Genomic DNA, 27,383 nt, shown 5'->3' with positions numbered 1-27,383 from the left:
TCCAATATCATCTTCTTCATCTGAAGATGGGCTGTAAACAGTCTAATTTTGTTCCTGAGCAGTTAGGATGTTCATGAGCATTTTCTCTCATGCAAAACTAAAAAGATACGGTGTAAAATGACCAACTGACAGTTTCTCTAATGCAAAAATAAAAAGATATACTGTGTAAAATGTCCAACCATCAATGTGTGTTTGTTTTTTGTTACAGGGGCTTGTTCATTGCCATAACTGACAGGGGCCATGTTAGATCCGTCATAGGTAACTGGCCAGAAAACGATGTGAAGGTACTTCCTCTTTTGTAGCTTTTACCCTTTGTGCCAGTCTGGATTCTCCAGGGACAGATAATGGATGACTTAAAATAAGGCTGCATCTTTCCAGTCTGGCATTTGGGCCATAATAATCATAAATAGCTTGTGGAGGCCGCTTTATCCCATGTCCTGGACAACTTTTGCTCTGCCTCTGGGTCTCTGAGGCCTAACTTCATGTTACGTGATCCTTGTGTCATATCTGGATTTGCCAGAAGGACTTTCTACCTGACAAGGGTGTCAAACATGCAGCCTGGGGGCCGAATCAGGCCCCTGGAGGGCTCCTATCAGGCCCCCGAGCAACTGGCTGTCATCTGCTTCCTTCTCCCTCTCTCTTGCTTCCTTCTGCATCACAGCTTGCTTTGCCAGACTTGCTCAATCGCACAGGAGCTACAGAGCAAAGCCTCTGTTTTCTCCATTGGCTGAGACGCCTCCCTTGGGGAGGAGGGGGGGAGGGAGAGCTTGCATTGCCCGGCTCTCTCAGTTGCACAGCAGAGCTGCTGAGCCAAGCCTTTTTTCATTCTATTGGCTGAGGCTCCTCCCCTTCCTGGTCCCCTGGAGAAGGAAGGAAAGAGCCAGAGTTTCCTTTGCCCAGTTTCCTGAATTACACAAGAAAGATACAAAAAAGCACCTTATGTTTTAGGCATGTTTTAATATTAAAAAAAATGGTGTTTGTGTCCTTTATAAAGTTTATATCTTTGCTACCTGGCATTACATTTTACAACACTCATGGCCCAGCCTGGCAAGATCTTATTTCTGTAAGATGCAGCCCCCATAACAAATGAGTTTGACTCCCCTGTTCTACCAGATGTGTGCTATGAGTTTCCCACCAGGAGTTCTGTTTCCAGTGGTGGTTAGGGCCCCGTTTGGATCAGGACCAATGTTCCCTACAAACTGCAGAGTCTTGTGAGGAAAAATTCTGCTTTGTGAGCTACTGGCATTAAAGTAGCGAGCTGCTACATAACTAAGTGTGTTCTTGGGTCATTCTTCCTGAGCTAAGACAAAAATATGTGAGCTGGAGGGTAAAGAACTATAACCTAGCTCATACTAATTCACCTTAGAGGGAACACTGGTCAGGACCATCATGCTCAGACGAAAGGGGCTTAAGTCTTGCCATGTCCCGTTTTCTGACCTGAAGGGCCCCCGAGGGTGATATTTACCCACGTTAGGCAAACCTACAAGTGCTCAGTTGGCAAGGGTGTCTTAGGACCAAGCTAAACAATACTGCGTTCCTGAGACTGCTAGGGGGACATTTTAGAGTTTTTAATTTTCAAAATGTGAAGGTCCAATCCTACTGGGGAGTCATGTTGTGGGGGCATGAAGTGTTCCTGTCTCCACCCTGTCCCCCGCCCAGTGCTGTTTTCAAGAGCTGAAATAGGATAGAAAGTGGCAGGGCTGTGAGGACTTTGCCTCATCATCCCACATTGCAGTCCCAAGCAGGATCAGGTCTCTGAGGCGTTCTGAAAAGTTAAAAACCAAACTCTGAAATGGCTCCATGTCCCATGGCTGACCCGAGGGCACACAGTATTGTCTTAGAGCATAAGAACATAAGAGAAGCCATGTTGGAACAGGCCAGTGGCCCATCCAGTCCAACACTCTGGGTCACGCGGTGGCCAAAACCAGGAGCCATCAAGAGGTCCAAGAGTGGGGCCAGAATTCCAGAAGCCTTCCCACTGTTGCCCTCCCCCCAAGCATCAAAAATACAGAGTATCCTTGCCCCAGACAGAGTGTTCCATATATACTTCGTGGCTCATAGCCACTCATGGACCTCTGCTCTTAAGAACATAAGAGAAGCCATGTTGGATCAGGCCAGTGGCCCATTCAGTCCAACACTCTGTGTCACATAAGAACATAAGAGAAGCCATGTTGGAACAGGCCAGTGGCCCATCCTGTCCAACACTCTGTGTCATGCGGTGGCCAAAACCAGGAGCCATCAAGCGGTCCAAGAGTGGGGCCAGAATTCCAGAAGCCTTCCTACTGTTGCCCTCCCCCCAAGCATCAAAAAATACAGAGTATCCCTGCCCCAGACAGAGTATTCCATATATACTTCGTGGCTCATAGCCACTCATGGACCTCTGCTCTTAAGAACATAAGAGAAGCCATGTTGGATCAGGCCAGTGGCCCATTCAGTCCAACACTCTGTGTCACACAGTGGCCAAAACCCTGGTGCCATCAGGAGGTCCACTAGTAGGGCCAGAACTCCAGAAGCCTTCCCACTGTTGCCCCCCCAATCAAGGACCAAGAATACAGAGCATCACTGCCCCAGACAGAGTGTTCCATGTATGTCTTGTGGCTCATAACCGCTCATGGATCTCTGCTCTTAAGAACATAAGAGGAGCCATGTTAGAGCAGCCCAATGGCCCAGTCCAACACTCTGTGTCACACAGTGGCCAGCACTCAGTGCCATCAGGAGGTCCACCAGCAGGGCCAGAATATAGAGTATCACTGCCCCAGACAGAGTGTTCCATGTATGTCTTGTGGCTCATAACCACTCATGGATCTCTGCTCTTAAGAACATAAGAGGAGCCATGTTAGAGCGGCCCAGTCCAACACTCTGTGTCACACAGTGGCCAACAGTGCCATCAGGAGGTCCACCAGCAGGGCCAGAATATAGAGTATCACTGCCCCAGGCTTAGTGTTCTATCAATAAAGGTAAAGGTAGTCCCCTGTGCAAGCACCAGTTGTTTCCAACTCTGGGGTGATGTTGCTTTCACAACGTTTTCACAGCAGACTTTTTACGGGGTGGTTTGCCATTGCCTTCCCCAGTCATCTACACTTTTCCCTCAGCAAGCTCTACCTCATGACTAATAGCCACTCATGGACCTCTGCTCTAAAGAATACAAGGGAACCTAGGCTGGATTGGGCCAATGGCGCATCCAGTCTAACACTCTGTGTCACACAGTGGCCCAAACCCAGCTTTGTCGTTTGCTCCTCAGTCCTGAGAGCACATGTAAATTTCAGAAGAAGTCTAAGACAATAACGTTTTGTACCTTACTGCTTGAACTTTTGTATACGGGACTGACAGAATCAACTTTCCCACTTTTAAGGCTGTTGTAGTCACTGACGGTGAGAGAATCCTGGGCCTTGGAGATCTGGGCGTGTACGGAATGGGGATCCCGGTCGGTAAACTCTGTCTCTACACAGCCTGCGCCGGCATACGACCCACTAAATGCCTTCCTGTGTGCATCGATGTCGGAACTGACAATCAGGTAGCCTTTGCTTATCCCAAAACATCATCGCGTCCTTTCCAGTGGTGATCATGCTTGCTGACCCAAGAAGCATTGTTTTTGGCCGAGATAGATTTCGCGCTTGGTCAGAGAACTCACTGGATTGTTTTGTTTTGTAAACACAAGGGAACAAGCGTTTCAGGACCCCAGCGGCCTGCGCTGGATTGTTCTACCCGGTTGACGCTTGGAACCCGATTGTTGGTTGTGCTTCACATCAGTGATCTTGAACTCATGTTGGCCCATGCTCAGAAAGCAGCCTGTCAACCAGAACAATACATGTAGCCAGCACATGTAGTGTGAAAGCCAGTGTGGCTTAGTGGTTAAACCAGGTCTCATTTTGGGCAGAACAGGGTTACCATTTTCTGGAAAGGCAGGGAAATGGAAATTGATCAGGGAAAGTCAGGGAAATTTTGATTAAAGTATATTCAAGCAGTGGATTTTTGACCTGCTGTTTTTGTGACCAGTATTCCCTCTAAGCTGAGTTAGCGTGAGCTAGTACACAGATTTTTAGCCTCCAGCTCACACATTTTTGTCTTAGCTCAGGAAAAATGGCCCAGAGGGGGAGGAGCCTCAGCCAATAGAAGGAAGAGAGGCTTGGCTTAGTAGTTCTGCTGTGCAATTGAGAGAGCCTGGCGAAGCAGGCTATCCCTCCACAAGAGAGGGGCCTCAGCCAATGGAGAAAATAGAGGATTTGCTGTTTAGCTCCTGTGCGATTGAGCGAGCCTGGCAAAGCAAGCTGTGATGTAGATGGAAGCAAGAGGGAGAAGGAAGCAGACAACAGCCAGTTGCTCGGGAGCCTGATTTGGCCCCCAGGCCACATTTGTGAAACTCCTGATTTAGAGGAAGTAGTAAGTGAACCAGCGAGTGCACATATGCCCAGCTAACAGCGACTTCAGCTGTTCCCACAAACGGGACAGCCCTTTGCTAGGCTTTTAAATAGTGTTGCCAATCCCCAGGTGGGGGCAGGGGATCCCCCGGTTTGGAGACCCTCCCCCCGCTTCAGGGTCATCAGAAAGCGGGGGGAGGGGAGGGAAATGTCTTCTGGGAACTCTATTATTCCCTATGGAGATTTATTCCCATAGAAAATCATGGAGAATTGATCTGCAGGTATCTGGGGCTCTGGGGGGGCTGTTTTTTGGGGTAGAGGCACCAAATTTTCAGTATAGCATCTAGTGCCTCTCCCCAAAATACCCCCCAAGTTTCAAAACGATTAGACCGGGGGTCCAATTCTATGAGCCCGAAAAGAAGGTGCCCCTATCCTTCATTATTTCCTACGGAAGGAAGGAATTGAAAAGATGTGGCGTCCCTTTACATGTGATGGCCAGAACTCCCTTTAGAGTTCAATTATGCTTGTCACAGCCTTGAGCTTGGCTCCACCCCTCATGTCTCCTGGCTCCACCCCAAAGTCTCCTGGCTCCACCCCCAAAGTCCCCAGATATTGCTAGAATTGGACTTGGCAACCCTACTTTTAAAGCATTTTTCAGTTTTATGTTAGTTTTCTACTAATATAAAGAAAGCTACTTGAGAGCTGCTGGAAACTTTCTTGTTCATTGGAAACAGCAAGACATGTCGATTGTAGCTCAGTGTGCCACTTATGGATCAATTTGTTCATTGCTTTCTCCAACTTTTCCCTAGACTCTTCTGCAGGACCCGTTCTATATGGGGCTCTACCAGAAACGAGACCGGTCACAGCTTTATGACGACCTCATCGATGAGTTCATGGAGGCCATTATAGACAGGTATAAATTCCGTATTTATTTATGTTATTTATAATCCCCCTTTCTCAATGAGATGCCAGGTGAATTTCACGACGTAAATCAACTCAGTCCATCGGATGACACATCTAATAAGCAATGGAAGAGGACTCGGGATTGCAGGATTTTGGATTAGAGCTGTTGTCTGTACAAAATGTAAATCTCCGTCATAACAGACTGGCCCAGGAAAATATGCTGTGCAGACCCAGCACTAGGAGTTCTGCCACTCTTGGCAGACCCCTGCGTTTCCCCCCCCCCCCCCGCTCGCTTTCAGATTTTTTCCCACATGGCATGGCGCAATGATGTCACTAGTATGATGTCATCATGCAGCATGGTGTGGAGGGAGATAGTGACGGGTGGCGCACAAGAGTGTTGTCGCACCTCCGCTTTCCCCCTGCACCACCTGGCCGCTTTGAAGCTGAAAGTGGAGGCTTCCTTGGAAATACTGCACTATTCAGAGGCTTCTAAGAAAGCCTCCAAAGTGTGGTGGACGAGCGGTGCCTCAGCTGGGGAAGGGGCAAGGGGAGTAAGGAGCACCTAGTGGCGCCCCCAGGCGGGGTAGCGCCCTAGGCAGCTGCCTATGCCACCTACTCTCACGTGCCGGCCCTGATGCTCTGGCCAAGAAGGAGATGGGCTGCAGGAACAGATGGGCACCATGTTGTGTATCACAGTTCTTCCACCTTTGGGTTCTGCTTTCTCTGAGTTTTTGTTCTTTTATAGCCCTGTAACATGAAGGCTAAATGTCAAAAAATTAAGCTACAGGTTTCTAATATACTTTACAAGTGTCGAATATACTTTAGGTAACCATCTGGATTAAGAACATAAGAGAAGCCATGTTGGATCAGGCCAGTTTGGTGTAGTGGTTAAGTGTGCGGACTCTTATGTGGGAGAAGCGGGTTTGATTCCCCACTCCTCCACTTGCGCCTGCTGGAATGGCCTTGGGTCAGCCATAGCCCTGGCAGAGGTTGTCCTTGAAAGGGCAGCTGCTGTGAGAGCCCTCTCCAGCCCCACCCACCTCACAGGGTGTCTGTTGTGGGGGAGGAAGGTAAAGGAGATTGTGAGCTGCTCTGAGACTCTTCGGAGTGGAGGGCGGGATATAAATCCAATATCTTCTTCATTCTGTGTCACACAGTGGCCAAAAAACCAGGCACCATCAGGAGGTCCACCAGTGGGGCCAGGACACTAAAAGCCCTCCCACTGTGTTCCCCCCCAAGCACCCAGAATACAGAGCATCACTACCCCAGCAATGCCCTGTAGCTAATAGCCACTGATGGACCTCTGTGGTAAAGTGCCATATGCCGTAAATATTATTAAAAATAATAAAAATATTATTAAAAAGACTTTTTTTCTGACTTCTTTGAGCAGCGTGGCATAGTGGCGGACTCTAATCTGGAGAGCTGGGCTTGATTCCCCACTCCTCTTCCACATGAGGCCACATGAGTTCTCTCAGAACTCTCTGTCCCACCTACCTCACAAGGGGCCTGTTGTGGGGAGAGGAAGGGAAGGTGATAGCAAGCTGCTTTTGGGACTCTTTAGGGTAGAGAAAAGCAGGGTAATTCCGCCATCTGTTCTTATATCAGAAAAATGGTAATGGACAGATTCAGTCAGGTAGCCATGTTGGTCTGAAGCAGCAGAACAAAGTTTGAGTCCAGTGGCACCTTTAAGACCAACAAAGTTTTATTCTGGTTATAAACTTTCGTGTGCATGCACACTACTACAACTGGTGATCCTTGGCAACGCAGGAATTTCATTGCATTTCTCTCCATGCCTTCCAGGTATGGCCAAAGCACGCTCATTCAGTTTGAAGACTTTGGGAACCACAATGCTTTCCGCTTTCTGAGGAAGTACAGGGAGAAATACTGCACCTTCAACGACGATATACAAGGTGAGCAGTGCCCTTTTGACCTTCTCCTGGCACAGTCTGTTTAGACTGCACTGTCTTTTTGCATTTGGCTTGATTCGACCCTTCTCAGAGGTTGGTTTCCTTCTTTAGGGACGGCTGCGGTGGCCTTAGCTGGTTTGTTGGCGGCACAGAAGGTTATCAGTAAGCCGCTCACGGAGCACAGGATCTTGTTCCTTGGGGCGGGAGAGGTAAGCCACACCCTTGACATCAGTGCACCGTCTGTCTGCCAGTGTTCCCTCTAAACTGAGTTTGTATGAGCTAGCTCACAAGTTCTTTAGCCTTCGGGTCACACATTTTTTGTCTTACCTTGGGAAGGATGGCCCCAGAGCAAGCACATTTATGCAGTAGACATATTCCCTGCTCACAGTTTTAATGCCAGTAGCTCACCAACTAGAATTTTTGCTCACAAGACACAACAGCTTAGGGGGAACATTGCTTTCCACCACCTGCAAAACTGGTATTATCATTTTTCGCCTGGACTGATGATAAAGGTTTGCAAGGGTTGTTCTGTCCCAGGGAAGTCAGAAATGTGTATCTTCTACATCCATATGCAAAAAGGGAGAAGGAGTGACGGGAGGAGCATCAGTGTTCTAAGGATCTTTTGCACATCAGCTTGTCTGCTCCTGTACTCTGTGCCTTTTTTTTAAGGGTCTCTGTGTTGTTTGGGTTATGCACTGGATTCACCTCTGATGCTGGCTAAACCCATTTGGCCTCATCTGTACCGCCAGCTGAATTTAAATATGAGCCAACAGAACTCTGAACATTGCTGAGGACATTAGATTCCTTCAGCTTATGTGTTTATTAATGATCTACTCATTAACAAATTCCAACCAAACTTACTGAGGATTTCCTGGGACACCACTGGATTAACGTTCCACTAAATCAACGTGGTGCCCAGAGTTTTTTTTCTTTGTAGCAGGAACTCCTTTGCATATTAGACCACACCAGGGATCATTTTGTAGAAAAAGAGGTGCCGGAGCTCATTAGAATCATGGAGTTGGAAGGGACCTCCAGGGTCATCTAGTCCAACCCCCTGCACAATGCAGGAAACTCACAAATACCTCCCCCTAAATTCACAGGATCCTCATCGCTGTCAGATGGCCATCTAGCCTCTGTTTAAAAACCTCTATGGAAAGAAAGCACAACTCATTTGCATTAGAGCCCAGCATTGGCTGGGATGAGGCGATTCATAAACCTAATAAATAATAATAATATGCCACACACCTCTAGGCATCACTGAGAGGTGGACTAAGTTATATCTGCTCAGCATCTACCTTTATTTATTATTTATTTATTTATCCTATGATTTATATCCCGCCCTTCCCACCAAGGTGGCTCACCAAGGTACCTTAAAATGCTTCTTGAATTATAATGGTCATAATAGAACCTTACTCCCATCATACTTTTTAAATTGCTTTTTCCTATGTGGCCCCAGTGGTATGATGAAGATTTCCATCTGTCTGCTTTAGATGTTTGGGTTATTTTCCCATTTTTTGTGTGGGGGAATATTAGAAAGGTTGTCAAATCTTGGAGTTCAGCAAAATTCTCATAGGGGTTTGAACAATGGAGCCCAGAAGCAAGCTTTCTTTTTGAGGGGGTGGGGGTGGGGTTATGAAAGAAAGAGCACAATAAAATGTAGAGGTTCCAGAGCTCCGTTCCTGTAAACTCCTGCTCAGAATGAGGCCTGGACCACACCCCCATGAAGTAGCCAGTGAACAATTATGAGCTGAGACTGAATTGCAGGAAGGCTTAGACTTGGCTTATAATGATAGATTGGATGGGGCACTGATCTCATCCAACATGGCTTCTCTTGTGTTCTTACGGAAGTTTATACCAGGGCTTTTATTGTAGCCTTAGTACAGGGCCTGCTGTAAGCTCCAGGAGGTTTGGCTACAGTAGGGGTGTGTGGCCTAACATGCAAAGGAGTTTCTGGGAGTCGTGCTGTTTGCTGACACATTTTCTGGTGCCCGTGAAGTGTTTTTAGGGAATAGGTGGGGCCAGGTATGGCTTCTATCCAGCGAGGCTGTGGTGATCATTTTATGGTTGGCTCCACATCCTGCAGCAGCCATTTTGTTGCCGTGCCCAGCCATGCCGTATCAGAGTTCCACATGGGCTCACAGGCTCAAAAAGGCTGGGGATCCCACACTTGATAATTGATCCGCTAAAGCTCCTTCTGTGAATTAACAGCTTTGAAAAACTACACTGCTCAAATTTTTCTCCCGCCTCTCAGGCTGCCCTTGGCATTGCAAATCTCATCGTCATGGCGATGGTGGAAGGGGGGCTTTCCACAGAAGAAGCTCAAAAAAAGATATGGATGTTTGACAAAAATGGCTTACTGGTTCAGGTGAGGCTCTGTACTGCAGTTTGGAAGGACAAGTGCTATCTCCCTCCCCCTCTCGTCTTCGTTTTGACCGTCACAAGTTCTCTGCTTTAAAACTTTCAGGGCCGGGAACAGAAGGTGGATGCCAACCAAGAGCCCTTCAGTCACCCGGCCCCAGACCAGGTGCCCAAAACCTTCTTAGAAGCAGTAAACGTTCTTCAACCTTCTGCCATCATTGGTGAGTTTTTTTTCCCAGTGGTTTTTCCAGTTCATTATAATAGTAAGAGAACATAAGAGAAGCCATGTTGGATCAGGCCAATAGCCCATCCAGTCAAACACTCTGTGTCACACAGTGGCCAAAAAAACCAGGTGCCATCAGGAAGAAGATATTTTAGAAGATATTGGATTTATATCCCGCCCTCCACTCCGAAGAGTCTCAGAGCGGCTCACAATCTCCTTTACCTTCCTCCCCCACAACAGACACCCTGTGAGGTGGGTGGGGCTGGAGAGGGCTCTCATAGCAGCTGCCCTTTCAAGGACAACCTCTGCCAGAGCTATGGCTGACCCAAGGCCATGCCAGCAGGTGCAAGTGGAGGAGTGGGGAATCAAACCCGGTTCTCCCAGATAAGAGTCCGCACACTTAACCACTGGCTCTCCATCAGTGGGGCCAGGACATTAGAAACCCTCCCACTGTGTCCCCCAAGCACTAAGAATACAGAGCATCACTTGTCCCAGACAGAGGCACATCTGTACCTTAGGGCTAATAGCCACTGATGGACCTCTGCTCCACATGTTTATCCAATCCCCTCTTTAAGCTGTTTATGCTTGCAGCTGCCGCCATCTCCTGTGGCAGTGAATTCCATGTGTTAATCACCCTTTGGGTGAAGAAGTACTTCCTTTTATCCATTCTAACCCGACTGCTCAGCAATTTCACTGAGTGCCTACGGGTTCTTGTCTTGTGAGAAAGGGAGAAAAGTCCTCCTTTCTCTGCCTTCTCTGTCCCATGCATAATCTTGTAAACCTCGTTTTATGCCATCCCCAAGTACTGACGGTCGATGGGTTTTGTATGCTTTAAAATGCTCTTCGTCTTTTTCCATCTTCCGATGCATTCCAGGAGTTGCGGGCGCCGGCCGGCTCTTTTCCCACGACGTGATCCAAATGATGGGCTCCATCAATCAGAGACCAATAATATTTGCACTGAGTAACCCGACTGCTAAAGCTGAATGCACCGCCGAGGATGCATATACCTTAACAGAGGTAAGTAATGTATAGAATACGTATTTTAAACTGCTATAATACTGCTATAATCAATGTTCCTTCTAAGCTAGGGCCACCCTGCCACTAGGCAAACTAAGCGGTTGCCTAGGGCACCAGGAGGTAGGCAGTGCTGAGTTGGGCTCACTCCCCTCCCTAGGCAAACACCTAGTTTGCCTTTCTTCCCTCCCTGGTCAGTTTCAGTGCTGGGAAACCAGCGCTTGAGCACTGCCGGTTTCCTGGCACTGAAATTGATCATGGAGGGAAGGGAGGAAGGAGGAGGCATGGCTGTGGGGAGGGAGGCAGGGTGTGCCGGCCCTGCAGAGCGGGTGGCGCTGTGGAGGGGGGGGAGTTTGCCTAGGGTGCCATTCGCCCTCGGTCTGCCCCTGCTCTAAGCTGCAGAGTCTTGTGAGCAAAAATTCTACTTCATGAGCTACCAGTGAGCTACTAGTATTAAAGTTGAGAGCTACTGCATAAATCATTGTGCTGTGGGGTCATGCTTCCTGAGTTAAGACAAAAATGTATCAGCTGGGCAGTAAAAAATCCATGAGCTAGCTCACGCTCACTCAGTTTAGAAGCAACTCTGGTTGTAATGCTTTCTCCCATGGGGCTCCACGTTGAGGCAGAGCAAGCTGGTGGAAACTTGGTTAGTGGATTTTCAAGGGGGGTGGGATTTGCCTCTGCTACTGCCCCTTTTGAGATCCGGATTGGATAACATTTCTTTTCTAATTGGCTCTTGCTTTATCTGTATCCCGTGAGCAGCTGGGACCTCTGACCTCCCTGAGCCGCTTCGGTGGGAAGGGCGGGATATAAGTCGAAATATAAATAAATAAATTCTTGTCACCTTTATGTCACAGCCAGATCCATTCGAGCCACTTTTAACAAGGTGCTTTCCCACATTCTCATCTTCTTTGCTTGTGTGTTCCTGTTGCTGTAGTGGGTGGCCAGACTTGCCTTAATATTAAGAGCCACATAGAATAAATGTCAGATGTTTGAGAGCTGCAAGGCAAGAACAAAGGCATGAACCAGTTTGGTGCAGTGGTTAAGTGTGCGGACTTTTATCTAGGAGAACCGGGTTTGATTCCCCACTCCTCCACTTGCACCTGCTGGCATGGCCTTGGGTCAGCCATGGCTCTGGCAGAAGTTGTCCTTGAAAGGGCAGCTGCTGTGAGAACCCTCTCAGCCCCACCCACCTCACAGGGTGTCTGTTGTGCGGGGGGGAAGATAAAAGAGATTGTGAGCCACTCTGAAACTCTGAGATTCGGAGTGGAAGGTGAGATATAAATCCAATATCATCATCTTCTTCTTCAAATGAATGGATGAAAATAAAGTCCAGGTGGGGAAATTCCCAAGCATTCGGATGGCGACCTTGGGGAAAGCAGGGTTTTGAGAAGGGAGGGTATAATGCCCTAGAGTCCAGCTTCCAAGCTGCCATTTTCTCCAGGGAAATTGATCTCTTTTAGTCTATGGATCGGTTTTGTGTAGTGTAGTTTGGTGTAGTGGTTAAGTATGCAGATGTAGTGTAGTTTGGTGTAGTGGTTAAGTATGCAGACTCTTATCTGGGAGAACCGGGTTTGATTCCGCACTCCTCCACTTGCACCTGCTGGAATGGCCTTGGGTCAGCCATAGCTTTTGCAAAGTTGTCCTTGAAAGGGCAGCTGCTGTGGGAGCCCTCTCAGCCCCACCCACCTCACATGGTGTCTGTTGTGGGGGAGGAAGATTAAAGGAGATTGTGAGCCGCTCAGAGTGGAGGGTGGGGTATAAATCCAATATCATCATCTTCTTATGCACAGGTCTTCTTTGCACAGAAAGATAAAATACGTATGTATGTACTCTACAACATGCCCATGCTAGAGGCAGCCATTTTGTGATTGTGCCCCCTATTCTGTACCAGAAATCCAGAGGTACCCATAGGCTCAAAAAGGTAGTGGACGCTTGGTTTAAGGTCACCCAGGCAGGTCCTTACCTGAGCTGGGATTCGAACCTGATCCCCCAAATCCTAGTCCCGGCACTCTAACCACTACACCACATTAGCTGTTTAGAATCCTAGATGCTGACTGAGTTCTCCAGGGTCTCAAGTGGAGATCTTTCACGTCTCCTACTGCTTGATCCTTTGAACTGGAGGTACCGGGGATTGAACCTGGGGCCTTCTGCATGCCAAGCAGATGCTCTGCGACTGAGCCACAGTAAAGCTTGCAGTGTGTATGCTTGAAGAAACGACTTCTGAAGATGTCCTTTCCCCTCTTCCCGTGTAACAGGGGCGTTGCCTTTTTGCTAGTGGCAGTCCGTTTGGGCCAGTGAAGCTGAGTGACGGCCGAGTCTTCAAACCAGGCCAGGGAAACAATGCTTACATATTTCCAGGTAAGAGCTAAAAGCCACCTTATTTCTTTCCTGGGGATCTAAAACTAGGCGACTGAGAACTGTTTCAGCCTGTAAGGAGCCAGAGACCTTATTTGAAGGTGCCTTTTGTTGGATATTGTAACTCTGCATGCAAGAGGATCTGGGAGGGAAAGAGTTAAGAGAATTCTCTTACTGGGGTACACTTGGCGGTCTCCCCTCCCCCTCCATCGGTTAGACTAGGGGGTCAAACATGCGGCCCGGGGGGGTGAATCAGGCCCCCGGAGCGCTCCTATCAGGCCCCCGAGGAACGGGCTGTCATCTGCTTCCTTCTCCCTCTCTCTTGCTTCCTTCCGCATCACAGCTTGCTATGCCAGGCTTGCTCAATAGCACAGGAGTTACAGAGCAAAACCTCTATTTTTTTTTCCATTGGCTGAGGCTCCTCCCTTGGGGAGGAAGGGGGGAGGGAGAGCTTGCTTTGCCAGGCACAGCAGAGCTACTGAGCCAAGCCTCTCTTTCTTCTAATGGCTGAGGCCTCGTTTGCCCAGTTCCCTGGATCCCATGGGAGAAATGCAAAGAAAGCACCTTTAAGACCAATAAGTGCTAATGTTTTAAGGATGTTTTAAGGGGTTTTTTTTAATTGTCTTTGTGTCCTTTATATAGTTTATGTCTTTGCTACCTAATCATAAATAGGTACATCCATGGCCCAGCCCAACCCAACATGGCCCAGCCAGACAAGGTCTCATTTATGTCAGATTTGGCCCTCATAACAAATGAGTGACACCCCTGGGTTAGACGTTGAGCCTTTTGGGTCATTGCTTGCCTTCTGGTTTCATCTTATATAGGACCCCTGTTCCTCTCTCTTTCCTGGACTTGGAGCTATAGCAAGTTAACAAGTTAAATCTTTTTGAAGTTAATCTGTTCACAGTATTCGATTTAGGTGAAGAAGAAGAAGAAGAAGATATTGGACTTATATCCCGCCCTCCACTCCGAAGAGTCTCAGAGTGGCTCACAAACTCCTTTACCTTCCTCCCCCACAACAGACACCCTGTGAGGTGGGTGGGGCTGGAGAGGGCTCTCACAGCAGCTGCCCTTTCAAGGACAACCTCTGCCAGAGCTATGGCTGACCCAAGGCCATGCCAGCAGCTGCAAGTGGAGGAGTGGGGAATCAAACTCGGTTCTCCCAGATTAGAGTCCGCACACTTAACCACTACACCAAACTGGCTCAGGATAGCTGTGTTAGTCTGAAGCAACAGAACAAAGTCTGAGTCCAGCGGCAACTTTAAAACCGGCAAAGTTTAATCCTGGGTATAAGATACAATAGGTAGTCCCATGGCGCAGAGTAGTAAAGCTACAGTACTGCAGTCGAAACTCTCTGCTTATGACCTGAGTTCGATCCCGGCAGAAACTGGGTTCAAGTAGTCGGCTCAAGGTTGACTCAGCCTTCCATCCTTCTGAGGTCGGTAAAATGAGTCCCCAGCTTGCTGGGGGGAAAGTGTAGATGACTGTGGAAGGCAATGGCAAACCACCCCGTTAAAATGCCTTCAAGAGGGTGATTGAAGAAGCTTACAATACAGGTGTGATTCCGGACTCCTGGAAAGAAGCTTTAATTACACTCATTCATAAAGAAGGTACTGATCCAACAGAAGTTAAAAATTATAGACCAATTTCACTCTTGAATAGCGACTATAAGATTTTTGCAGCGATACTCTCAAACAGGTTGAAGAAAGTAATCCCGAGTCTGATCCATGAAGATCAAACTGGTTTTGTTCCAGGAAGGTTAATGAATCAGAACGTGAGACTCTTGTTGAACGCAATTGAATATTATAAGGAGCATCCGGATAAAGAATTCGCTGCCATTTTGGTAGATGCAGAAAAGGCCTTTGACAATGTCAATTGGAATTTTATCAAAGCCATATTGGCTGCAATTGGTTGCGGTGAAAAGTACATTAGAATGGTTGGTGCGGTGTATTCAAGGCAAACAGCAAAAGTAAGTTTTAATGGAATAATGACAGATCCAATAGAAATTGAACAAGGTACGAGACAGGGTTGTCCTCTTTCTCCTTTACTCTTTATTTTGACGTTGGAACCGTTGATTAAGAAGATTAGAGAGGATACTCAAATCCAAGGCATAAGAATAAATGATATAGAGTTGAAGACTTTGGCGTTTGCGGACGATTTGGTATTTATTTTGGAACAACCTGTCTCCTCGATAGCTCTTCTGAAGCAAAAAATAAGAGAATTTGGTGAAGTTTCAGGTTTTAAATTGAATGTTGCCAAGACTAAAATCTTATCAAAAAACATGACGGAAGACCAGATTCAATTATTAGAAGAATTGTCAGGATTTAAACATGAAAAGAAGATTAAATATCTGGGAATTTATCTCACAAATGACTTAAAGACCTTATATAGAGACAATTATGAAAAAATATTGAAACAAATTCGTCATGACATAACTAACTGGAAAGATCTTCAGATTTCACTCTTGGGCAGGATTGCCACAATTAAGATGAACATTCTTCCGAGAATCTTATTTTTGTTTCAGACAATACCAATCACGGTACCCAAAACATTTTTTCAACAACTTAATACCATGACCAAGACTTTTATCTGGCAGGGCAAGAAGGCCAGAATCAAATTGAAAGTTTTACAGGACAGTAAACTAAGAGGGGGCCTAGCCCTCCCAGATTGGAACTTATACTATAAAGCTAGTGGTATGGCATGGTTGAGAGATTGGTGCAAGCTGGATAATAAGAGACTCTTGATCATTGAAGGTGCTGGTTTGGGAGAAGGTTGGCATAATTATATGTGGTATCATGCCCCCATAAAAACTGGCCGCTTTCTCAGACATGAAATAAGAAGATCCTTGTACAAGATTTGGAGTGAAATTAAGTTACAGTATTCTTATACTCCCAAGTGGATATCTCCGATAGAAGCCTTGACCCATCCTAATTTGTATAATTGGGACAGCCCACAGGACTACGCATACCTGTTGAACGATAAAAATGAATTGATTGAAGAAGAGATTGTTAAGTTAAATTGGTGGCTCCAATGCCAATTGAGATCAAGATTCCGAGCAGATAAAGAAAAAGGCTTTGTGAACACACAAATTGAGTTAGACCTTATCTTAGAATCCAAGCAGAAGATAATCTCTAAAGTGTATGACTGGCTGCTTCAAATCAAGATGTGCGATGAAACGGTGAAGGAAGCATGGATTCGCTGGCTTAAAGATTTTGGCTACAATATAGATTTGGAGGAATGGGAAAAACTATGGAAACAGAACTTAAAGTTGATAAGACCAGCAGATCTCAAAGAAAATCTATACAAAATGGTATATAGGTGGTATCTTACACCTGACAGACTGGCCAAAATCTACCCTACATATTCCAATAAGTGTTGGAAGTGTCGAGAAGTTAAAGGATCTTTATATCATATATGGTGGCAATGCAAGTCCGCTAGAAAGTATTGGACACAAATTAACATTTGGACCCAAAAAATCTTGGAAACACAAGTTACTCATGTGCCGGAATTATATCTTTTAAATATCTGTAGGCAGAAAATGCCCATAACAAAGCTGAAATTGCTGATGTACATCATTACAATAGCTAGAATATTATATGCTAAGTATTGGAAAAGTGACAAAACCCCGAACAGAGATGAATTCATAAACAGATTATTGGAAACTGCAGAGGCCGATTTAATGTCTACAGGATTAAGAAATGGCAATGTGCAAAAGTGTCAGGAGGAATGGAACCCTGATTACAAATGGGTTAAAAGTAAAGGATTTGATTTGGAGTAACTATATTGAAATATGATACAATTATTGATCAATGAGAATAATTTCTTCTAGTCAAGAAGCAAAGGCTTTGACATTAACATTGTGTTTTTATACTAAAATATGAATGAAATAATTGTGAAATTATAACTGAATATTTTTTACCTTGTCGAAACCTCTCCGTCTCCCAGTGTGTTTGGCTGGGTATTTGTTGTGGTTGTTTGGTAATGGGAGGATGATGTATGTATTTTGTTTGTGGCTTAGTTACTGACTAAGTTATATGTTGCTTTATGTGTTTACTTTTCTTTTTCTTTTGTGGATGTAATGCTTTTCTTTTCTTAAATAAAAGTAAAATTCTTTTCAAAAAAAATAATAATAAAATGCCGTGAAAATGTTGTGAAAGCAACGTCACCCCAGAGTCAGAAACGACTGGTGCTTGCACAGGGGACTACCTTTTTTATATACGATACAATAAGAAGCAGTGTTCCCTCTAAGCTGAGTTAGCGTGAGCTAGCTCACAGATGTTTAGCCTCCAGCTCACACATTTTTTTTTTGTCTTAGCTCAGGAAGGAGGACCCCAGAGCACACTAATTTATGCAGCAGCTCACAGCTTCAACGCCAGTAGCTCACAAAGTAGAATTATTGCTCACAAGACCCTGCAGCTTAGAGGGAACATTTATAGGAAGTGTGCATGGTCACGAAAGCTTATACCCGGAATTAAACTGTGTTGGTCTTAAAGATGCCACTGGACTCCAGTTTTGTTCTGTTCATGATAAGTTAAATGCACCTACATGACTAGAGATGTAAAATTTCCGAAAATTTTGAAGCTCGGAAAAAAACCCAGTTTTTTTCTGGAAAAAAAGATAAATTTTTGAAAAAATTGGAAAAAATGCTACATCATCACTTTTTTTTCTTTTCCAGATTGAAAGACATAAAATATGACTATGGACAAATTTACTTGGCATGAAATTATCACAACTAGCATATTAAAAATATAGTGTATCCAAACAATTATTACAAACAGAATTTACTTTTTAAATAATATTTATTTGTAATTGTAACAAATGGAGCAACAATCTCCTGAACTGTTTACTAGTTTTTGTGGAACAGACAAAAAAACCTCCACAAAATAATTTTTAAAAATCCAGAAGTAACAATTATTCATATTTCCTCTCTACAGTATTAAATAAAAAATTAAAAAAAACCTCATTCTCATAAAAAGAATTGAAGGGGGTGTATAGAAGGGAGTGTAGGACTAAGTTTCAATGAATGGGCATGACCTAGGACTTGCTTGTCCTCAGTGCACAGAAATTAGAATAATCCGATACCATACATATTTTTAAGAAATGATTTGGAAAATATTTGAACACCTTGTCTTAAAATATTTTATTCATCATGTTAAAATAAAACATTCCATAATCAATTTTTTTTTTCTTTTCAATTTTTCCATTTTTTTGGAAAAAATCAAAGGCTTCAGGAAAAAAACTGTCCCCTCCCCCCCCCCCCCCGAATTTTTCCGGGTTTTTTCCAGGCCTTCACATCTCTATACATGACTATGTCATGTAAGATGTGCTTCTACTTTTGTAAGTATTTTTTTTTCTCTTGTTACCATTGGAGTCAGAAAGTCTTTGTAATTCGTTTGAACAGAGGTTTCCCCTTTACCAGGAAATGTGAAAGATGGGGGGGGGGGGGCTTCCTTCGCTGAGTCAACCCACCTTGTGTTGAGTCTCCCTCTTTCCCTGCTGCCGTCAACTTCTAACATTTTAAAAAAATGATTTTATTAAAGTATCAAAAATATAACAGAGAATCATTACCCAAAAGTCAACACAAGCAAAAAGAAATACCATTTGGACCGAAATACCAAATAGACATCACTGTAATTTTTTTTTTTTTTTAAATCAGAATTTCCAAAGTCTGGAGAATCCAATGGCAAAATAGTGAAATTAACAAATGGAAAGAATAACAACTGGGTCTGGACAAGTATAAGTTATTCCCTTCTGATGTTTTCTACCTCGATTTAATACTATCCAGACCCAACTGTTATTCTTTTCATTTGTTAATTTCACTGTCTTGCCGTTGGATTCTAACTTTATATTATTTTGCATGCTTAACCACTCTCTCTCGGCTTGACTTCGCGAACGAAGATTTAAGAAAGGTGCAGTAGTCCACGTCTGCTGCAGGCTCGCTGGTGGCTGACAAGACCAATGTGGGACAGGCAGGTCCGGCCACAGTGGCTGCAGGGAAAAGTCTGATTTGGGGTTGGTGCTGTAGCAGTGCGATGCGATTCTTCCTCAATCTAACCACTACCCACCAGCTATATGTAGCACTGCTCGCTGTACCACATTTCGTTGTCTGTACCACATTTTGTTGCTTTTAGCACACGAAAGCTTACATTCTAAATAAAAACTTTGTTGGACTTAAAGGTGTTTCTGGACTCCCAACTTCTAACGCGATTGTCTTTTCCTGTGGCTCTTGTCTTCTCATCATGCGACCGAAGTGCAATAGCCGCAGTTTAGTCATTCTTCGAGGGCAGGGTTGTCGAACTCATTTGTTATGAGGGCAGGATCTCACATAAATTAGACTTTGTTGGGCTGTCCCAAGTGTGTACCTATTTAAGATTAGGTAGCAGAGATATAAACTTTTAAAAGGACACAAACAAAACATGACTAAAGATTTTTTTTTTTTTAATTTAAAACAGGCTTAAAACATTAGCACTTGTAGGTCTGAAAGGTGCCTTCTTTGTATTTCTCCCATGGGATCCAGGGAACTGGGCAAAGGAAGCTGTGGATCTTTCCTTCCTTCCCCAAGGGATGAGGAGAAGGAGCCTCAGCCAATAGAAGGGAGGGAGGCTTGGCTCAATAGCTCTGCTGTGTGATTGAGAGAGCCTGGAAAAATAATCTCTGCCTTCCCCCCCCTTCCTCTCCAAGGGAAGATCCTCAGCCAATGAACAAAATAGAGGTTTTGGTCTGTAGCTCCTGTGTGATTGAGCAAGCCTTGCAAAGCAAGCTGTGATGCAGAAGGAAGCAAGAGGGGGGGTGGGCAAGGAAGCATACAAGAGCCAGTTGCTCGGGGACCTGATAGGAGCCCTTCAGGGGCCTGATTCGGCCCCCAGGCTGCATGTTTGACACTCCAATTCTAGGGAGACTTCCGGCTTGATTCCATCTGGAACCCACTTCTGTTTATCTGAATGGAGGGGGAGAATATCATGGGGGAAGGAGTGTGATACTTCCGGCTGCCAAACTGGTGGAGGTGACTTCTTGTCGTTGTTGCCGTAACCTGTTTAAAAGTGTAATTTGCATTCCAGGTGTCGCTCTTGCGGTTGTGCTCAGTGGTGTCCGACACATTAGTGACAAAGTGTTCCTGGAAGCTGCAAAGGTCAGTGGTTTTATGTAGGGATGTGTGGGGGTGAAAGGGCTGTATGTGGTGGCAGCGGCTACAAGTATAGTCAGCTTCAAGAGGGGATTGGATAAGTGTATGGAGCAGAGGTCCATCAGTGGCTATTAGCCACAGCCTATCATTGGAACTCTCTGTCTGGGGCAGTGATGCTCTGTATTCTTGGTGCTTGGGGAGGGGGCAAAGTGGAAGGGCTTCTAGTGCCCTGGCCCCACTGGTGAACCTCCTGATGGCACCTGGGTTTTTTGGCCACTGTGTGACACAGTGTTGGACTGGATGGGCCGTTGGCCTGATCCAACATGGCTTCTCTTATGTTCTTATGCATTGTCTTCATATGCAGAGGCCTTTCTTGGTCATGTAGTCACAGGTTCTCCAACTTAGATGCTATGGGGAAACAATGATTCTACAAACCCCCACCCCCACCCCAACTTCCCAGAGTGTTGAGGTGCTTCCCCATACCTCAGGGGGGGTTTTCCTCCTCTTTTCTGCAATCTTTCCTGGATCTGTGATAGAGCACAACAAAGCCAGAATGGTACCCATGGGTACAATCCAATCCACAGCAGCACGGTTTTCCCTGCCCCATCCCCCTTGCCAGCATTTTCCCCTTTGCCACAAGACAGCATTTTTTAAAAAAAACTCACAATTAAGTATATAGATATTGGATTTACATCCTGCCCTAGACTCTGAATCTCAGAGTGGCTCACAATCTCCTTTACCTTCCCTCCCCTCCAACAACAGACACCCTGTGAGGTAAGTGGGGCTGAGAGAGCTCTCCCAGAAGCTACCTTTTCAAGGACAGCTCTACAAGAGCTATGACTGACCCAAGGCCATTCCAGTAGCTGCGAGGGGAGGAGTGGGGAATCAAACTCAGTTCTCCCAGATAAGAGTCCATGCACTTAACCGATACACCAAACTAACTTTCATTGTAGTGTTATAACAGTCTGGATATTGGGTTCTCTGATTTCCTAGTTTTCATTTTTTTTAAAAAAAAAAAACCCCAGTCTTGCCCCTTTTTATTATAGCAATATGCCTTTCCAACTTATGGGCTAGAGACTTTTAAGCGAAAGCTGGGAATTCAGAGAGCTTTGGTCTCTCTGTCCTGTTGTTGGCCCTCCAGAGGAACTGGTTGTCCACTGTGTGAGACAGGATGCTGGACTAGATGGACCACTGACCTGATCCAGCAGGGCTCTTCGGATGTTCTTATGAAGGCCTCAGCCTCTATGCCCTGTTATTGGCCCTCCAGAGGAACTGGTTGGTCAGTTTGTGAGACACATTATGGACTAGATGGACCACTAGTCTGATCCAGGAGGGCTCTTCTTATGTTCTTATAACCTAGGAGGTCAGACTTTGCATGCAGCTACTGTGGAAAATACATAGCCATGTCCCTGTGTGTATGCTGTCTTTTAAAATACTGTTTTCTTTGCATTTCAAGACGTTGACTGAGCAGCTGAGTGAGGTCGATCTGGCCCAGGGAAGGCTGTACCCACGGCTCAGCAACATCAGAGAGGTTTCCATTAAAATTGCTGTTAAAGTAAGTGTGCACTTCACAGGGAAATGGAGAAGTGTCCTAAAAGATGTTCATCCCATCCGCAGTCATCTTAATAGCAGGGGCTGAAGGGGGAGGGACATTCAGTTATTTTAGTAATCAGTAATGCTTCCATGGAATAAGCATGAACATTTTGCTCTAGTTGCTTGGGGAGGATTTAGTGAATAGCCAGGCTACCTCAGGGGAACCTTCTGCCTAGAGAGTAGGGCTTCCAAGCCCCCAGTCCAGGCGGGGCTTCCCCTGCCCGGGAGGTTCCCAACCCGCCAGCCCACATTGGGCCAGCGGGGGGAACCTCCCCTGATGTCGCTGGCATGATGATGTCACCTGGAAGTGACGTCATCACGCCGGTGACGTTGCACGGCGGCCATTCTAGGCGTTTCCAGGGAAACTGTGGTTTTTCCCAGATGCTCTAGCCATTTGGGGGGGAAAACTCTATGGTACAATAGGTATCATAGAGTTTTCCCCTCCCAAATGGCTAGAGCATCCAGGAAAACCATAGAGTTTTCCCGGAAACACCTAGAGTGGCCACCACGCGACATCGCCAGCGTGATGATGTCACATCCGGGTGACATCACGCTTCACATGCGCGAATAAAGTCTCCCGCCAGAGGCTGCGAGGGACTTGGCAACCCTACTAGAGAGGCAGCATACCTCCGGACAGGGCTTTTTTTTTTTGTAGTAGGAACTCCTTTGCCTATTAGGCCACACCCCCCTGATGTAGCCAATCTTCCAAGAGCTTACAGGGCTTTTAGTACAGGGCCCACTGTAAGCTCCAGGAGGATTGGCTATGTCACGACTCAGAGGGGTATTACCAATTGCTGCCACCACTCTGGCTTAAGGGCCCTCCTTGAGAAGGTGCAGGGTACCCTCCCAAGCCCTTCAGACCTCCTTTAGCTGAGGCCAAATAATAGGCGTGTGGACCAGGCAGAGTGAACAACAGACAAAAAAGTTTATTTAAAAGATCAGTCAGTGCAATATAAACAAACAAGGTGCATTAAACAGTAAAAGGGATGAAGGGAAAATAAACAAATGCCCTAGGCCACTGCATCTGGGCTTACTGTCCCTAGACTGTCTCAGTCAGACCTGGGCCTACTCACCCTTCCTCTTAGGGCAAGGGTCTCCTCCCTGCAGTAACCCTTCCTCAGCTCCGCCTCCTAGGAAAAGAACCGGGGCTTCTGTCTCCCAGGCCTTTTATTCAAGCCCTCCTTTTCTCTGATTGCCCCAAAATGGCGGCAAAACCTTACAAGGCTTCTGGGAGTTGTAGGCCCTTCCTAACCTTCCCACTACTACCACTCAGGCTTTCCTGGACCTACAGGCCTCGAAGGCACAGCCCAGATCATGACAGGCTACATCAGGGGGGGTGTACCCTAAAATGCAAAGGAGTTCCTGCTACAAAAACAGTCCCTGAGTACAGGGGACAAAAGGAATCATTCAAAAAATGCACTCAGAAACAGGAATGTGTGAGAGAATGAAACAATGCCAAAACAATGCTACTGTAATCTGCAGAGTCCATTGGATCTCCAGGGACCAAACTCCTGCTTGGCAAAAGCCTCCCCCACTTTATAACAACACTTGAGGGGCACCAGGAAAGGTGTTGGTTTAAATGACCCCCCCCCCTTCCCCACACCATCATAGTTCCGTTTTCAAGGCAAAGGACAGCATAGGGGACTGCTACTGGCTAATAAAACTGGAGAGGAGCTAAATCCAGGGCTTTTTTTTTTGTATATTAGGCCACACCCTTCTTATGTAGCCAATCCTCCAAGAGCTTTCCGGGCACTTAGTACAGGGCCTTCTGTAAGCTCTTGGAGGATTGGCTACATCAGGGGGTGTGGCCTAATAGGCAAAGGAGGTCCTGCTAGAATTCCTTACAGGGCTCTTCGTACAGGGCCTTCTGTAAGCTCTTGGAGGATTGGCTACATCAGGGGGTGTGGCCTAATAGGCAAAGGAGGTCCTGCTAGAATTCCTTACAGGGCTCTTCTCACAGGGCCTTCTGTAAGCTCTTGGAGGATTGGCTACATCAGGGGGTGTGGCCTAATAGGCAAAGGAGTTCCTGCTACAAAAAAAGCCCTGGCTAAGTCCCTCCCATAACACAGCCCTGTATGGCTGTAATTCATTTTAAGAAGATCCTGGGATGATTTATTTATTTGAGTACCTTTTTATCGTGCCCTTTGTTCAGGGATCTCCAGGCAGCACACCGGGATCCTCCCCTTATACGTGGTATCCTCATGCCCGCTCTGTGAGGGGGGTGGGGTTAGGTTGAGAGAGAATGACTGGCCTGAGGCCACCCAGGAAGCGGGGAATTTGAACCCAGCTCTCCCTGCCCCCCAGTGTACACCCTAGCCACCGCATGGCGATTTCCCTTGTGTCTAACCTTGACCCTCTAAGGTGTTCAGCCATTGCAAACAGAATGCTCAATGAGGTGGATGTTGGTTTGATCCTGCGAGGAAATCTGTGCCTTTTTTTTTTCAGGAAAAGAAAAAGATGTGTGTGTGTTTTTGATCTAGTTCTGGCTTTGTCTTTTTAATCCCCAAGGGATGAGCCAAACAATAATTGACTATCTTTTCTCCCCCGCCGCTCCTTCAGGTTATGGAGTATTTGTATGCCAACCACATGGCTTTCCATTATCCTGAGCCCAAGGACAAGAACCAGTACATCCGGTCCAACGTCTGGACCAGTGAATACGAATCCTTCTTGCCTGATTTGTACGACTGGCCTGCGTCTATATCATACCCACCCAAGATGCAGTGACTTTGCCTCCAGACGGATTCCTCAGGTAGCACTTGAATTCCGCAGGGAACCCCCTTCCTCGACCAGTTTCCGGATCATAAGACTCCTAGCTTATTGTTCTTCCATTTTTCTCCTAAACGCCCAGTGTGACCACCCCTCCGGTTTCTCAACGTGTGGATTTTGCCTGACAGGAAAGACCTGGGTTCCCACAGATGGACTAATTCAATGCAGAAAGTTGCTTTATATACTTTGAAGTTCGATACTACAACCCTTGCTTCAAAGGCAGTTGAACCACACGCAGGGGATCTTTCTCGACATCTCATCTTAGGCCTCATTTTATACGGCTTGGCAAAATCAAAACGGAGGTGCCTTTTCTGGATTGTGTCCCTTCGGGTTATGGACGGCGGGTTGTGTATTTACATCGGATTTTGAAGAATGCATTCCATCCACATCTACGTCTGTGTGTGTAGAAAAAATTGGCATTTTGGGGAGAAGGGTGTGGTTGGGTTGAGGTAGCCAGAACGCAGATAGCCAAACTGACGGTTGGGTCTGAACTTGAAACTGTCACTGTGTGACTTTGGTTATGTGAACCTTTCCTCTATTTATCCCACCTGCCCCACAAGCAAGAAGGTGCACTGCGGCTGGTGGTTTTGGTTTGTTTGGGTTTTTTACTTACTTTGCCATTTAAAACTGTTGTTCTGCATCGTTGCAATCCTTAGCTTCGGTTTCGGGGGCTTCGGTGCACACCCTCAACTCTGTTGTTTCTGCTGCCATGGGAGGTCATCCCCCCTTGGCATTTCTGTTCTTCAGTCCTGTAAATGAGGAAGTTGGTTCATGCCAAATCCTGCCTTGGACGCTCTCCTTGGACCTTTGGATCGGAGCCACTCTTCATCTGTCAAAGTTCTTTATTGTACAGTTGCTTATTTAAAACGGTAGCCGACCAGGTCTTTTAGAAAACGCAGCTATTCCTGGAAAACGAAAAGCACTTCTCTTGGAGAAATAAACCTTAAATGTTGGAGGGAAAGTGGCTCTCCCTCCAGGGAAACTGTGAACGTGGCATCGGTTTGAAAAGTTCTGCAGTGCTAGGAATTAACGGCGGATCTACGCCGCTGCCTGAATCGGCCACAGTTGGAAAAGTGGGCTCAGTCCTGGGTGGATTGTATTAACCGTGTTGTTGATATTTCACATTCTCCCCCCCCCCCCAAAAAAAGAAAACTCAAAGGAGACGGCAGCAAAATGCAAACAGAGGCGCATATGGCTAAAACGCATAACAAAAATATGCCATGAAATACTGAAGTGTGACTGGCCTTACGTCTGTTATAGTTGACATTACCAAGAAATACCTGTCGTAAGCAGAGAGGCTGTAATGTCTTCTTGACGGGAAGGTGGCAGCTGTTTCCACACACCTTTCGCTGTCACGTCCACAGCATGGTTGGAATGATTGTCAGGGGCACTCCTGTTTTATTTGGGCTTACCCAGCATCAGACCAAACCTTGACGCTGATGCAGAGATCCACATCAGGTGTGCACCACGCCGGCAAGCATTGGAGCATGGTTTATATGCACCGTTGTGCTGCCACACTGCATCAGTTGAACAAGTTGGTTTGTGTCAGTTCATTTCCCCCTGCAAATCTGTGCCACCCTTCTTTTGCCACTTAGCAGTGCTTTGTATGTAGAACCTGTTTCTTTTGCAGATGGGTTTTTTGACAGCTGTGGGCTCCTGTACAGTCTCAGGGAAACTTGCTGGGGTTTGCTGCTTGAACATTTCTTTTACACAGGAGGAAATAAATCGGGCATTGAGCGAGTCGTGCATGTAACAGAGTGGCCCAAGCGCAATAGAGGCTTTTCTTCTCTTGCCGTTTCTCGTTTTGAGTAGAACTGAGATCAGAGTTCTTTTCTTATTGGCGTTTTGGCTCTGCCGTGGTTTGGTTGTGTGCTGACTCCTTCTCCCAGCCCCGCCTTCCCTCTTTTTGTGTTGCTTCTCTCATTCAAGATGGTCACATGCTTGGGAATAAAGAGGCAGTTTTTTCGCATTGGCCAAAGGAACAAAACACAAAAAGAACCACTGAGTTGGAACTTCTCTGAGAGATTCTCCATAAGGAATGGGGGTTGCACAAGGAGAAGATTTTGTTCTTGAGATGAAGTCTCATGGATTTCATGGGGGTGGGGGGGAAAGAGGATTTCAGTGGGCAATTTCTATACCGCATTTATCTTTAGTGGGGCCTTTTTCTTTTTTGTAGCAGGGACTCCTTTGCATATTAGGCCATGCAAGAGCTTACAGGGCTCTTAGTACAGGACCTCCTGTGAGCTCCAGAAGGATTGGCTACATCAGTGGGGTGTGGCCTAATATGCAAAGGAGTTCCTGCTACAAAAAAGCCCTGGTCGTTTAGTATCAGGGATAGCTTAATAGCTGCTTGCTGTCAAGACTTTATGTATGGTACAGAAGCAGCTTGCAGTATCCTGTGTGTCTGGAGCATTTTTAAAAAGCGATTTTCCAGGTTTATGTTTTTAAGAAGCAAGATCCCCTCCTGGGGTCCACAGTTGGGTCTGAAAGGAGCCTAGCTGCTGTGTTTTAACAAGACATAATTAGCTCTGCAAAATCAGACATGCTGTTCGAGAGACTTTGGAAATAGCTTTCTAATAATTGCCGTCTGATTTTGGAGCGAAGCACGTGCGTTAAACACGCGACAGGATATGCGTGAACATGGGGGGTGCTGCTGTACTCAGTGATTCGCCTCCCCAATACTTCACTTTTAAGCAGGGGCGGAATTCTAGCAGAAGCTCCTTTGCGTATTAGGCCACACACCCCTGATGTAGCCAATCCTCCAAGAGCTTACAAAAAAG

At 46.1% G+C, this 27,383-nt stretch overlaps 1 protein-coding gene across 1 annotated transcript in view; it reads left to right on the top strand.

Annotated features, from left to right (window-relative positions):
• ME2 (malic enzyme 2) overlaps window positions 1–25,546 on the top strand; it is a 54,202-nt gene extending 28,656 nt beyond the window's left edge. The window contains exons 5-16 of the mRNA XM_060236170.1: window positions 209–284; window positions 3,353–3,514; window positions 5,168–5,271; window positions 7,062–7,171; window positions 7,280–7,377; window positions 9,420–9,533; window positions 9,633–9,747; window positions 10,624–10,766; window positions 13,022–13,124; window positions 20,180–20,250; window positions 21,701–21,799; window positions 24,397–25,546. Of these exons, the coding sequence (XP_060092153.1) occupies window positions 209–284; window positions 3,353–3,514; window positions 5,168–5,271; window positions 7,062–7,171; window positions 7,280–7,377; window positions 9,420–9,533; window positions 9,633–9,747; window positions 10,624–10,766; window positions 13,022–13,124; window positions 20,180–20,250; window positions 21,701–21,799; window positions 24,397–24,561 (1,360 nt within the window). The 3' untranslated portion in view covers window positions 24,562–25,546. The remainder of the gene's footprint in view (window positions 1–208; window positions 285–3,352; window positions 3,515–5,167; window positions 5,272–7,061; window positions 7,172–7,279; window positions 7,378–9,419; window positions 9,534–9,632; window positions 9,748–10,623; window positions 10,767–13,021; window positions 13,125–20,179; window positions 20,251–21,700; window positions 21,800–24,396) is intronic.
• Window positions 25,547–27,383: the final 1,837 nt, after the last annotated feature.

This window comes from Heteronotia binoei, chromosome 4 (genome assembly GCF_032191835.1).
Source record: "Heteronotia binoei isolate CCM8104 ecotype False Entrance Well chromosome 4, APGP_CSIRO_Hbin_v1, whole genome shotgun sequence".
NCBI classification, from domain to species: domain Eukaryota; kingdom Metazoa; phylum Chordata; class Lepidosauria; order Squamata; family Gekkonidae; genus Heteronotia; species Heteronotia binoei.
The sequence above is the reverse complement of the archived record's forward strand: the minus strand, read 5'-3'. Positions and strand labels throughout refer to the sequence as shown.